This window comes from Haliotis rubra, unplaced genomic scaffold (genome assembly GCF_003918875.1).
Source record: "Haliotis rubra isolate DU_JTF1 unplaced genomic scaffold, ASM391887v1 Scf115, whole genome shotgun sequence".
In the NCBI taxonomy this organism is placed as follows: domain Eukaryota; kingdom Metazoa; phylum Mollusca; class Gastropoda; order Lepetellida; family Haliotidae; genus Haliotis; species Haliotis rubra.
This window is the reverse complement of record NW_025765059.1, coordinates 97,118-112,019: the sequence shown is the minus strand read 5'-3', so window position 1 is coordinate 112,019 and position 14,902 is coordinate 97,118. Positions and strand designations below refer to the sequence as shown.

Sequence of the window (14,902 nt, the reverse complement as noted above, 5' to 3'; positions counted from 1 at the left end):
ATTCCAGCTTTTCCTTCCACAATGTCTCATGGAAATATTTACAAAGACTGTGTGAAGATTCTTCAGAAAAACACAATCTGCATGGTTTAGTGGCTGTTTCTTAAACTGAAAGCATACTTGTAGATAGAAACACCCATGAACAAAGAAAAGAATGCAGGCTCAATTTACTGAGGGTAAAACATTCAGTATTTATGCCCAAAACAAATGTAGACATAAAATCATGAATAATTCTGAAAACATGTATGTTCTGCACAAGCTTGTATGGCTTTAATAAGTATGATCGGATGATCTTTCTGAATGGGGTAATGAATGAGGACCGACACTGGTTGCTGGTGGGAACAACACCATGTATGTCCATACCATGCACTGAAAATGCCCTGACCCCAATGTAAGCCAGCAAAACATGTTACCAAATTGCAAGAGTCAAATCAACGTCAAGACCAGATGTACATAGAACTACCATATTTTCTGTAGGGAATACATAAATATTCAAATGAGCATCTCATAACTGATACAGGAAATTGTTGGGTTACATTTAGTGTCAGATATAAACAAACTGAAGCAATTGTTCTAAAATCAATGAATCACAAGGGACTTGCTGTGTACGCAAGAATATTTAATTGCTCCAGCGAACACCCAAGTTGAAACTGATCACCATTTTGCCAAGACTGGCCTCATTTTGTCCTTGATTCCAAGAACTCAAGGTACTGGGCTATGCATTACCCAACATCTCAGAGATTCTTGCAATATTGATTTACCACAAACTCATACAAAACATTCTCATCAATCATTTGTATTCCAACATTTAGACTCAGGATTGATAGGACTAAAGAAATTACTTCTGACATTATGATTTTTACCTTGATTACTTGAACGGATTATGCAATTGCTCCAGTTTACTTTATCACAGATTACATCAAATATTTGATTAATACCAACACGCGCGCTACCTGCAAGTGTAGAAAGACTATGATGTATAACGTATTTATTGTGAAATACTGCACTTATCAGAAAAACTGAAATCATTATCTCACACAAGTGAAATAACACTTTTTCCCAGAACTGCTTCAAAAATACAATGGTTTTGCAAGTAAGATCAAGTAGATTGGGCAGAAAATACAAGTATTTCCCGTATTTGTCTTCTTCTGTCCTTGACATGGTCATCTGATCTCATGACCTCAACATACAAAGCCAAACATGTTGTGTTTATTCATTTGAAACAATGACTTTCCTCCATCAGAGTTGTTACCAGTAATAAATTTCACTTGACAGACAAAATAAATATTACTTCAGTGACAAGAAGTTATTTTGTATTTTCAATGTCAGTGAGACTCATACGTTTCATTTACTTCAAAACAAACCTACCTACATCTATCTGCCATCTATACTAGTAGCGTAGAAATAGAAGTATAGCATTGAGGTGGCACTCAGTAAAACAAACCTACCTACATCTATCTGCCATCTATACTAGTAGTGTAGAAATAGAAGTATAGCATTGAGGTGGCACTCAGTAAAACAAACCTACCTACATCTATCTGCCATCTTTTTCTAGTAGCGTGTAGAAATAGAATTATAGCATTGAGGTGGCACTCAGTAAAACAAACCTACCTACATCTATCTGCCATCTATACTAGTAGTGTAGAAATAGAAGTATAGCATTGAGGTGGCACTCAGTAAAACAAACCTACCTACATCTATCTGCCATCTATACTAGTAGTGTAGAAATAGAAGTATAGCATTGAGGTGGCACTCAGTAAAACAAACCTACCTACATCTATCTGCCATCTATACTAGTAGCGTAGAAATAGAAGTATAGCATTGAGGTGGCACTCAGTAAAACAAACCTACCTACATCTATCTGCCATCTATACTAGTAGCGTAGAAATAGAAGTATAGCATTGAGGTGGCACTCAGTAAAACAAACCCACCTACATCTATCTGCCATCTATACTAGTAGCGTAGAAATAGAAGTATAGCATTGAGGTGGCACTCAGTAAAACAAACCTACCTACATCTATCTGCCATCTATACTAGTAGCGTAGAAATAGAAGTATAGCATTGAGGTGGCACTCAGTAAAACAAACCTACCTACATCTATCTGCCATCTATACTAGTAGCGTGAGAAATAGAAGTATAGCATTGAGGTGGCACTCAGTAAAACAAACCTACCTACATCTATCTGCCATCTATACTAGTAGCGTAGAAATAGAAGTATAGCATTGAGGTGGCACTCAGTAAAACAAACCTACCTACATCTATCTGCCATCTATACTAGTAGTGTAGAAATAGAAGTATAGCATTGAGGTGGCACTCAGTAAAACAAACCCACCTACATCTATCTGCCATCTATACTAGTAGTGTAGAAATAGAAGTATAGCATTGAGGTGGCACTCAGTAAAACAAACCTACCTACATCTATCTGCCATCTATACTAGTAGTGTAGAAATAGAAGTATAGCATTGAGGTGGCACTCAGTAAAACAAACCTACCTACATCTATCTGCCATCTATACTAGTAGCGTAGAAATAGAAGTATAGCATTGAGGTGGCGCTCAGTAAAACAAACCTACCTACATCTATCTGCCATCTATACTAAGATTTAAGAACACATAACCAAATAGCAGAGGAAAGTTTACTTCAGTTTCCAACATATGCTTAACATCTATGAATAGAAGAACTGGAGACTGACGCCCTGTCCAAAGCGTTTAACCAATATTTTGATGGATATGGCCGTTTTGATTGGGTTATTTCATGCCTTGAACAAATTTCACCCCCTGTTGGATAACCTCCAGTCAGCGTCACCTTCATACATCCAACAGCTCCTCTCCTGGGGAAGAAGGTGGAAACAGAATGTTTACAACCATCAGATGATGGCCAATTTCCCATCCCATAAGTTCAAACATCCCTTTAGGCCTTGTTGCAGTTGAAAACACTTAGCGGAAATTAGTCTCATACAGACCCTGAAACAAAAACCTACACAGCAGTGTGTACAATACTTGGGAAATGTCGAATTACAGCTCTATATCCATGTTGATACTACCATATTGCCAGGGGGATGGGAGGGGCTCAGGATGTGCAGCTGGTGCAGGGTCACTATACTTCCACAAAGCAGGCGTCAGACCACCTGGATCAATGGTAGGAAATATTACCCAGTTTTGTAATCAGCTCTGTGGCCTTGAAACTGCCTGTAATCACCTGGTCAGATCGATATCATTACATACAATTAGGAGATAAATGTACTGTGTATTCAGTGTAGAGCTAGGTTACCTGGAGATTAAACTGGGCTAAATTTATGTTGGAACCGAAAGGACAGCATGAGGTTCCAAATGTTAAATTTTGCACAGATAATGAGTGAGTGAGTGGGTTTAGTTTTACGGCGCACTCAGCAATATTCCAGCTATATGGCGGCGGTCTGTAAATAATCGAGTCTGGACCAGACAAATCCAGTGATCAACAGCATGAGCATTGATCTGCGCAATTGGTAACCAAGTCAGCAAGTCTGACCACCCGATCCTGTTAGTCGCCTCTTACGACAAGCATGGGTTACTGAAGATCAATATTCTAACCTGGATCTTCACGGGTTTGCACAGATAAATCTACAAGCAACCAAGCTCTACACTGAAAACAAAGTATCTGAAATATATATATGAAATAATACTCTTTAGTGTGAGCAAAGATAGTGTGCAAAGCGGTATAAAGTTGAGTATTGTTTTAAGTGAGCTATTGATGTGTAAGAAGGACACAGATACTGTAGGCTATGAACAAAGTAAGGCAATGTGTATGTTCAAGCTATGAAAGTGAGTGGCAGAGCTATTTCATAAGCCTTCATCAAGTCTAAACTCCTAAAGAAGATTAAGCTGTCCTTTCAAGGTTTAGTTCTACACCACAGGTCACTATTAAGAGGGTCTAATGACCATCACAATAGAGGGTGTCACAGTGGGATATTGAAGAGCACCAAATTTCAAGCTGTGTTGTCCAGAAAACTTGGTCAATTTTCAGCACATTTTCTGTCCAAGATGTATTGAACATATACTTTAAATATTGAATTAACCACAAATCTTCATCCTCTAACTTATGACTGTATAATGGATTGTTTCAAATTGCCGCATTGAAGAAACACTTTCCTTGAATCTTACCTACCACAGCAACGTAGTCATGAAACCAGCTGTTTCCATCAGTCATGGTTAATACTGTTAGAAACCTCTTATTCATCAACAAGAATTGAGTCATTTTCCAATGCATTGTGGAATGGCCTTTGGTCTATATACAGTCAGTCGAGTTAGACCACTATATAAACAGTATATTCCAATGGTGCAATGGAACTGCAAATGCATCATTCCAGACAAGGGACAGGAACTTCAGCACCAGCCCTCTATTCCTATTTAGAGAAATTCCTTATGTTACTGCAGTAAACAGAGCTAGTGGTGTTAACAGTTGGAAATAGCTGTTTAGGACCAACCATTTGACGTTCTGTTGAAAAGTCTGGTATTTCTTTTTCATGGAAATGATTTGTTCCCAAAACTATTTAAAAAAAATGAATTTTGCCTCAGGTTTTAAAAGAACCAAATTGGTTCCTTGCCAAAGCAGATGTCCTGTAACTTGTTTCTTTACTCCTTTGAGTATACCGGAGAATTGTCAAAACACAGTCTGCCTCTGACACAAATCCTTTGTAAAGAGTGAATCATGAAAAATCAGTTTCCATTGTTTGCATTGCAATCTTAAACCAGACCAGTAAATGTTGGTGTTTTGAAGTATGTGGTTTATGAACAAGATTTGTGTTGCATGGCATTTTAAAGCTGGAGGTTAAAAATGAGCAAGATTTCAGATGGTGCCTTGGAGTTGAAGGTTAAAAATGAGCAAGATTTCAGATGGTGCTTGAAGTTTGTGGTATATGAGGGATAAACAAGTTCACTTGCAAATTCATTTGAGAATACTGGTTCACACTGGTTCTTCTATTGTCAAGCTAAATCTGAAATAACAGCAGACATGTTTTTACTGGTAGGCTGCAAAGAACAATAACAACATCACGTCAATGGCGTGAAATATTACATGTTGAAAATGGGATACAGAATGGGTCGTAGTTATGAATAATGTAGACAGAAAACCTGATCCACGCATAACTGTGTTGACAATAGAGGTAACATGTGGAAGACTGAATCGGAATGTCTATTTGCATTGTGCTGTTGTTCTTTGGATAGTCACCATTATGATGATGCCATTCTATTGTTTCAGTTGATTCTGGCACAGGAATTCACTGATCATACTGAGATTGCATTTACTGTGGACCATTATGAGAAATGTTGACAATAACATGGATCAAGTCTGAGAATTCATTCTGGAAGCAGAATTCAGGATTCAATGGAGAAATCACTTGAATCTGATGATTTCTCCATTACTGAATCTATACAAAGAGTCATCATTCTAATAAGGCCTTCTTTTCATTAGTTAGGTAAAAATTCTTTTCCTAAAACCTTTGGTTAGTGGTGGAAATAAAGATTTTGTGGTTTAGAAATAAAATGTCTGGTAGAATGAGACAAAGTCATACTATAATCATTTCTTTTTTTTAAATCTTACATATATTAAAATATTATCAAAGAATGACTCTATGGCATAGGTATCCCTGTTGTATATGATAACACTGACCTATAGTATACTGGTATCCCTGTTGTATATGATAACGCTGACCCTACAGTATAAGTATCCCTATTGTATATGATAACGCTGACCCTATAGTATAGGTATCCCTATTGTATATGATAACACTGACCCTATAGTATAGGTATCCCTATTGTATATGATAACGCTGACCCTATAGTACAGCCTATTGTATATGATAAAGCTGACCCTATAGTATAGGTATCCCTATTGTATATGATAACACTGACCCTATAGTATAGGTATCCCTATTGTATGTGATACCACTGACCCTATAGTATAAGTATCCTATTGTATGTGATACCACTGACCCTATAGTATAGGTATCCCTATTGTATGTGATAACACTGACCCTATAGTATAGGTATCCTATTGTATGTGATAACACTGACCCTATAGTATAAGTATATCCTATTGTATGTGATACCACTGACCCTATAGTATAGGCATCCTATTTTATGTGATACCACTGACCCTATAGTATAGGCATCACTATTTTATGTGATACCACTGACCCTATAGTATAGGCATCCTATTTTATGTGATACCACTGACCCTATAGTATAGGTATCCCTATTGTATGTGATAACACTGACCCTATAGTATTAGGCATCACTATTGTATGTGATAACACTGACCCTATAGTATAAGGTATCCTTATTGTATGTGATAACACTGACCCTATAGTATAAGTATCACTATTGTATGTGATAACACTGACCCTATAGTATAGGTATCCCTATTGTATGTGATAACACTGACCCTATAGTATAGGTATCCCTATTGTATGTGATAACACTGACCCTATAGTATAGGTATCACTATTGTATGTGATAACACTGACCCTATAGTATAGGTATCCCTATTGTATATGATAACACTGACCCTATAGTATAAGTATCACTATTGTATGTGATAACACTGACCCTATAGTATAGGTATCCCTATTGTATGTGATAACACTGACCCTATAGTATAGGTATCCCTATTGTATGTGATAACACTGACCCTATAGTATAGGTATCCCTATTGTATGTGATAACACTGACCCTATATTATAAGTATCACTATTGTATGTGATAACACTGACCCTATATTATAAGTATCACTATTGTATATGATAACACTGACCCTATAGTATAAGTATCCCTATTGTATGTGATAACACTGACCCTATAGTATAAGTATCACTATTGTATATGATAACACTGACCCTATAGTATAAGTATTCCTATTGTATGTGATAATGCTGACCCTATAGTATAAGTATCACTATTGTATATGATAACACTGACCCTATAGTATAAGTATCCCTATTGTATGTGATAATGCTGACCCTATAGTATAAGTATCACTATTGTATGTGATAACACTGACCCTATAGTATAAGTATCCCTATTGTATGTGATAATGCTGACCCTATAGTATAAGTATCCCTATTGTATGCTACTAACTGACCCTATAGTATACAGTATCCCTGTTGTATGTGATAATGCTGACCCTATAGTATAAGTATCCCTATTGATCATGAGACACTGACCATATAACATGAGGCTATCCCATTGTATGTGAGGCTACTACTGAGACTATAGTCACGTGGGAGGCTACCTATTGACTATAGTCACATGGAGGCTACTGACTGAGACTATAGTCACATGGAGGCTACTATCTGAGACTATAGTCACATGGAGGCTACTATCTGAGACTAAAGTCACGTGGAGGCTACTACAGAGACTATAGTCACATGGAGGCTACTGACTGAGACTATAGTCACATGGAGGCTACTAACTGAGACTATAGTCACATGGAGGCTACTATCTGAGACTATAGTCACGTGGAGGCTACTAACTGAGACTATAGTCACAGGCTACTGGACTGGCTACTGACTGAGACTATAGTCACGTGGAGGCTACTAACTGAGACTATAGTCACGTGGAGGCTACTACTGAGACTATAGTCACGTGGAGGCTACTACTGAGACTATAGTCACGTGGAGGCTACTACTGAGACTATAGTCACGTGGAGGCTACTACTGAGACTATAGTCACATGTCAACAGAAGATACTAAAGGAAAAGGGACGGCACATGAATACTACATTTGCTGCTATTCTCTATAGATTTGTCACCTCAGGTACACAAGGGTTACAAAGTGGGTTGCCTACTGTGAGCTCGCTGAGAAAAATGATAAGTTGCTGATTATAAAATCATGTTCATGACAGCATTTATATACACAAAGATCACCCAGTTATAAACATCAGGCATTATACTTGGTGGGAGGGAGGGGCTCCAGTCATGTTGTCTGTGGGGGAGGACAGTCCATGAGTCTACTGACTCCAGTCATTTGTGGGAGAGGGAGGGGTGAGACTCAGTCTCCAGTCATGTTGTCTGGGTGGGAGATGGAGGGGCCCTGAGAGGTGGGAGCCCATGAGCCTACTGACTCCAGTCATGTTGTCTGTGGGAGAGGGAAGGGGTGAGAGGAGCCCATGAGCCTACTGACTCCAGTCATGTTGTCTGTGGGAGAGGGAGGGGGTGAGAGGAGCCCATGAGCCTACTGACTCCAGTCATGTTGTCTGTGGGAGAGGGAGGGGTGAGAGGAGCCCATGAGCCTACTGACTCCAGTCATGTTGTCTGTGGGAGAGGGAGGGGTGAGAGGAGCCCATGAGCCTACTGACTCCAGTCATGTTGTCTGTGTGAGAGGGAGGGGTGAGAGGAGCCCATGAGCCTACTGACTCCAGTCATGTTGTCTGTGGGAGAGGGAAGGGGTGAGAGGAGCCCATGAGCCTACTGACTCCAGTCATGTTGTCTGTGGGAGAGGGAGGGGGTGAGTACAGCCCATGAGCCTACTGACTCCAGTCATGTTGTCTGTGGGAGAGGAAGGGGTGAGAGGAGCCCATGAGCCTACTGACTCCAGTCATGTTGTCTGTGGGAGAGGGAGGGGTGAGGAGGAGCCCATGAGCCTACTGACTCCAGTCATGTTGTCTGTGGGGAGAGGAAGGGGGTGAGGACAGCCCATGAGCCTACTGACTCCAGTCATCACTGACTGTTGTTGTGTGGGAGAGAGGAGGGGGTGAGAGGAGCCCATGAGCCTACTGACTCCAGTCATGTTGTCTGTGGGAGAGGGAGGGGGTGAGAGGAGCCCATGAGCCTACTGACTCCAGTCATGTTGTCTGTGGGAGAGGGAGGGGTGAGAGGAGCCCATGAGCCTACTGACTCCAGTCATGTTGTCTGTGGGAGAGGGAGGGGTGAGAGGAGCCCATGAGCCTACTGACTCCAGTCATGTTGTCTGTGGGAGAGGGGGGGGGTGAGAGGAGCCCATGAGCCTACTGACTCCAGTCATGTTGTCTGTGGGAGAGGGAGGGGGTGAGAGGAGCCCATGAGCCTACTGACTCCAGTCATGTTGTCTGTGGGAGAGGGAGGGGGTGAGTACAGCCCATGAGCCTACTGACTCCAGTCATGTTGTCTGTGGGAGAGGGAGGGGGTGAGAGGAGCCCATGAGCCTACTGACTCCAGTCATGTTGTCTGTGTGGGAGATGGAGGGGGTGAGAGGGAGCCCATGAGCCTACTGACTCCAGTCATGTTGTCTGTGGGAGAGGGAGGGTGAGTACAGGAGGGGTTGTCTGTGAGAGGAGCCCATGAGCCTACTGACTCCAGTCATGTTGTCTGTGGGAGAGGGGGGGGGTGAGAGGAGCCCATGAGCCTACTGACTCCAGTCATGTTGTCTGTGGGAGAGGGAGGGGGTGAGAAGAGCCCATGAGCCTACTGACTCCAGTCATGTTGTCTGTGGGAGAGAGAGGAGGGGGTGAGAGGTCCATGAGCCCATGAACCTACTGACTCCAGCCCATGAGCCTACTGACTCCAGTCATGTTGTCTGTGGGAGAGGGAGGGGGTGAGAGGAGCCCATGAGCCTACTGACTCCAGTCATGTTGTCTGTGGGACTTCATGTGTGTGAGCAGATGGTTTACTGCCATGAAATTGGGTGTAATTACAGAGAAGCTACACATCTGTTCAGTGTCCAACCATTCACATTGACAGCATGAGCCAGTTGACCTGAGGACAACAGTTTAACAACTGTCCACTTGGCAAAAAAGGCTCCATTCACACACACTCGAAGTTCAAGGTTGTAAGATGACACTGCCATGAATATTGTGATGACCTGTCAACATAATTCTGTGTTTCTTGAAGCCGGATAACTGTCGCTTCAATACATGCACTTCAACAATTCAAAATAAAGAGTCCAAAATACACTACAACATAGAGAGCCCTCAAACACGCTCTGTTTTCAACCTATATGTTTGTGAATCCGGCTAAAGGTCATAGGCAACAGCAAAACCTCAGATTCTTCACATTCCATTAAAACATGTCAATAAGGTATCTTTTGAGTGAGTGAGTATGGTTTTACGCTGCTTTTAGCAATATTCCAGCAACATCACAGCGGAGGACACCAGAAATGAGGTGTCTTGTGAGGCATTTAGTAGTGAGTATCCGAGGTAGATTTTTCATCTTGGAGTTGAGAAGATGTTCCAGAGTTCCCGTACAGCTGCAACATGCTGCCAATCCTACCACTCGTATGACCAGCTGCTGCCTAAAATACTTCCATCCCGATGAGATTTTATTAACACCTTTTCATAAAGGTGTATTGTTATATAAATATATAAACTTGATGTTATAGGGTTGATCTTATAAAGGATGTGCAATAAGAATATGAACATATTGATTATTTTATTCGTTATTGTGAATATTTATACTATATGTGATCAACTATTGTGCATATAAATTAAAAACTGTATGTGCACATATTAACTACTCCATATATCTATGCGATGTATGTGACCAAACTGTTAGGAAGACCATAGTTATTCAAAGGCCAGACAACAGAAAACAGAGTTAATCCTCCAAGATCTATTTCATTAGAAAACATTATATCTATCAGGAGAAAGGTGCTTTGAATCATTAATTTGTGGTACAAAAGTGCAGTTGATTGCAAATGTTATGTTAACACTTTGGTGATTTCAAAGAGGAACAAGATAAAATGCACTGTGTTTAACTGAAAATACCGGTAAGATGACTTCAGACTGAATGTGAAGACACTTTGTTGTGTCTATACAGTTGTGTTTATACTGAACGTGAACATCCTATGTTTTGTATATACGGTTGTGTTTATACTGAACGTGAACATCCTATGTTGTGTCTATACGGTTGTGTTTATACTGAACGTGAACATCCTATGTTGTGTCTATACAGTTGTGTTTATACTGAACGTGAACATCCTATGTTGTGTCTATACGGTTGTGTTTATACTGAACGTGAACATCCTATGTTGTGTCTATACGGTTGTGTTTATACTGAATGTGAACATCCTATGTTGTGTCTATACGGTTGTATTTATACTGAACGTGAACATCCTATGTTGTGTCTATACGGTTGTGTTTATACTGAACGTGAACATCCTATGTTGTGTGTCTATACGGTTGTGTTTATACTGAACGTGAACATCCTATGTTGTGTCTATACGGTTGTGTTTATACTGAACGTGAACATCCTATGTTGTGTGTCTATAATGGTTGTGTTTATACTGAACGTGAACATCCTATGTTGTGTCTATACGGTTGTGTTTATACTGAACGTGAACATCCTATGTTGTGTCTATACGGTTGTGTTTATACTGAACGTGAACATCCTATGTTGTGTCTATACAGGTTGTGTTTATACTGAACGTGAACATCCTATGTTGTGTCTATACAGTTGTGTTTATACTGAACGTGAACATCCTATTTTGTGTCTATACGGTTGTGTTTATACTGAACGTGAACATCCTATGTTTTGCCTATACAGTTGTGTTTATACTGAACGTGAACATCCTATGTTGTGTGTCTATACGGTTGTGTTTATACTGAACGTGAACATCTTATGTTGTGTCTATACAGTTGTGTTTATACTGAACGTGAACATCCTATGTTGTGTCTATACGGTTGTGTTTATACTGAACATGAACATCCTATGTTGTGTCTATACGGTTGTGTTTATACTGAACGTGAACATCCTATGTTGTGTCTATATGGTTGTGTTTATACTGAACGTGAACATCCTATGTTGTGTCTATATACGGTTGTGTTTATACTGAACGTGAACATCCTATGTTGTGTGTCTATACGGTTGTGTTTATACTGAACGTGAACATCCTATGTTGTGTCTATACAGTTGTGTTTATACTGAACGTGAACATCCTATGTTGTGTCTATACGGTTGTGTTTATACTGAATGTGAACATCCTATGTTGTGTCTATACGGTTGTGTTTATACTGAACGTGAACATCCTATGTTGTGTCTATACGGTTGTGTTTATACTGAACGTGAACATCCTATGTTGTGTGTCTATACGGTTGTGTTTATACTGAACGTGAACATCCTATGTTGTGTCTATACGGTTGTGTTTATACTGAACGTGAACATCCTATGTTGTGTCTATACGGTTGTGTTTATACTGAACGTGAACATCCTATGTTGTGTCTATACGGTTGTGTTTATACTGAATGTGAACATCCTATGTTGTGTCTATACGGTTGTGTTTATACTGAACGTGAACATCCTATGTTGTGTCTATATGGTTGTGTTTATACTGAATGTGAACATCCTATGTTGTGTCTATACGGTTGTGTTTATACTGAACGTGAACATCCTATGTTGTGTGTCTATACGGTTGTGTGTATACTGAAAGTGAACATCCTATGTTGTGTCTATACAGTTGTGTTTATACTGAACGTGAACATCCTATGTTGTGTCTATATGGTTGTGTTTATACTGAACGTGAACATCCTATGTTGTGTCTATACGGTTGTGTTTATACTGAACGTGAACATCCTATGTTGTGTGTCTATACGGTTGTGTTTATACTGAACGTGAACATCCTATGTTGTGTCTATACGGTTGTGTTTATACTGAACGTGAACATCCTATGTTGTGTCTATACGGTTGTGTTTATACTGAATGTGAACATCCTATGTTGTGTGTCTATACGGTTGTGTTTATACTGAACGTGAACATCCTATGTTGTGTCTATACGGTTGTGTTTATACTGAACGTGAACATCCTATGTTGTGTCTATATGGTTGTGTTTATACTGAACGTGAACATCCTATGTTGTGTCTATAGCGGTTGTGTTTATACTGAATGTGAACATATTGACTTTGTCGCGTGTATATATATGGTTGTATGTATACTGAATGTGAACATATTGACTGTCCTGTGTATATATGGTTGTGTTTATACTAAATGTGAACATATTGACCTTTTGTGTATATACGGTTGTGTTTATCCTGACTGTGAACATATTGACTGTTTTGTGTATATACCTTTGTGTTTATACTGAACGTGAACATATTGACTGTGCCGTGTTTATATACGGTTGTGTTTATACTGATCGTGAACATATTGACTTTGCTGTGTGTATTTGTGAGCATATATACAGTGTATGAATTTCTGGGCACTTTCATGTGTATATACATTCACAGTGTCTGTGAACACCAGCAGAGTAAATATATGTATATACTCTACTGTATGAACATACTGTCAAGTAGTGTATGAGAATATTTGGTATGTGAAGGATACCCAACAAGATCATACAATCGTGCAGTACAAATGTGGGAAATTTCACCCTGTCAACAACAACCATATATATATACACTGCTGGTATGTGAAGTCGGTATAGTTACATACATATGCCCCCACAATGCCCAGGCAATCCCGGTGACTACACAGCACTGACCTCCGCGTGAATCACAGTTGACTAGTCAGATGTAAACACCGACTGACAGGATTAACCACGCGTAACGGCTGTTTCCCACAGATAGTTGTACTTTGTAGAATACCTCCACATACATACACACTGTCAGGTGTCTCCCGCTATCGCAATATCAAATCATATTGGCTAATAATATGGGTGACATATTATGCAAATTTATTTACGATACCTCAAACACACATTATCTCGTGTAGTGGTTAGTGTGGAATATATGTGACATAGAAGAAAAACAGTAAGAGACGGGTTCCGTGTGAGTGAGTATGTTCCCCCTCGAACAGCAAGCTATCGCTAGCTTGACAGCTCTGAGACAAGGCCCGGGTTTCGCTCAGAATAGATGGAGATGTCAAAAATCTATAAACTGTCACTCACCAGCGTTACCAATAAGCCGGGCACGTTTCACTGAAACAGAGAGAAAATGAATACAATTTCAAAAGGAATATATAAGTTTTTTTTTATGTAGCGCAGAACCTAGAATACGCACGAGTAACAGTACACGCGCATTGTAAACACGCAGCGGTTGTAACCACAATGACACCGGCAGCCACTACGCGAGTAGAGGTGGCATCACAAGTGCGCGAAATTTGACCATTTCATTCCCCAAAATGTGGAAAATACTTACCACACACACAGCAGCGACATGGTAATCACAGTATCCTAGAGACGGTCCCTGACTTGCGTCTAACCATGTCAACGGAACGCGAGATGTTCGGTATCCTTAAAATATACACCCGCATCTAAAGGCTCGTCTCACTGTCAGACAGCTCCGAGGCCGCCATGTTGTGACGTCCACCTAATCATAGAACCGCATTAATATTCATTACTAGGATTTCATTCACTATCTATCTTACGCTAGGTCGACACGCTAACATCCAACCTTTCCCGACCTTCGATTCAAAACACCATGTTTCACAATGACGTGAGAGAAATACGTTAAATTTGTTGGACGGCGGAGCTTATGTCACAGGTGCGATGAAGCGAAGCTTTGTATTGTCGCGGGATCTTATTGGATTTTTGGCCAAAGTCTGCTCCCTTTTACCATAGTCATAGTTGGCACAGACTCAGCTGGGGAAATAATAATACCGAACGTTTTCATACAGGTTTCACTTCAATATTTTTGAACAGTGGCGCAATGTGGGGTTTTCTTGGGACACAACTGATGGGATCTAAGAAAGTCAGTGCAGTTATTGAATTCGTTTTTATTTTCGTTTGCATAAAACACCGATTGCGGCTTCACAAACTATACAGATTTAAATTAATCAATATAATGTCCATCTGACTGAATAAGAGTTGTTCTGTACACACATAACTGGCTTTGTTCAAGAAAAAGGTATTTTACATAAAGCATGAAGCGACATATTTAGCCGTGCCGTTTCAAAGGATCGAAAAGGTTAAAACGTGTTTCTGTGTATCGATGTTCTGATTTTGGTTAACTGGTTTTTAATTTGTGTAT

General features: G+C 40.0%; 1 protein-coding gene across 1 annotated transcript in view; it reads right to left on the bottom strand.

Annotated features, from left to right (window-relative positions):
* Nucleotides 1-14,902, bottom strand: part of LOC124254198 (protein unc-13 homolog B-like) — a 219,012-nt gene that overhangs the window by 142,518 nt on the left and 61,592 nt on the right. The window contains 1 exon segment of the mRNA XM_046688088.1: nt 13,822-13,851. Within this exon segment, the coding sequence (XP_046544044.1) occupies nt 13,822-13,851 (30 nt within the window).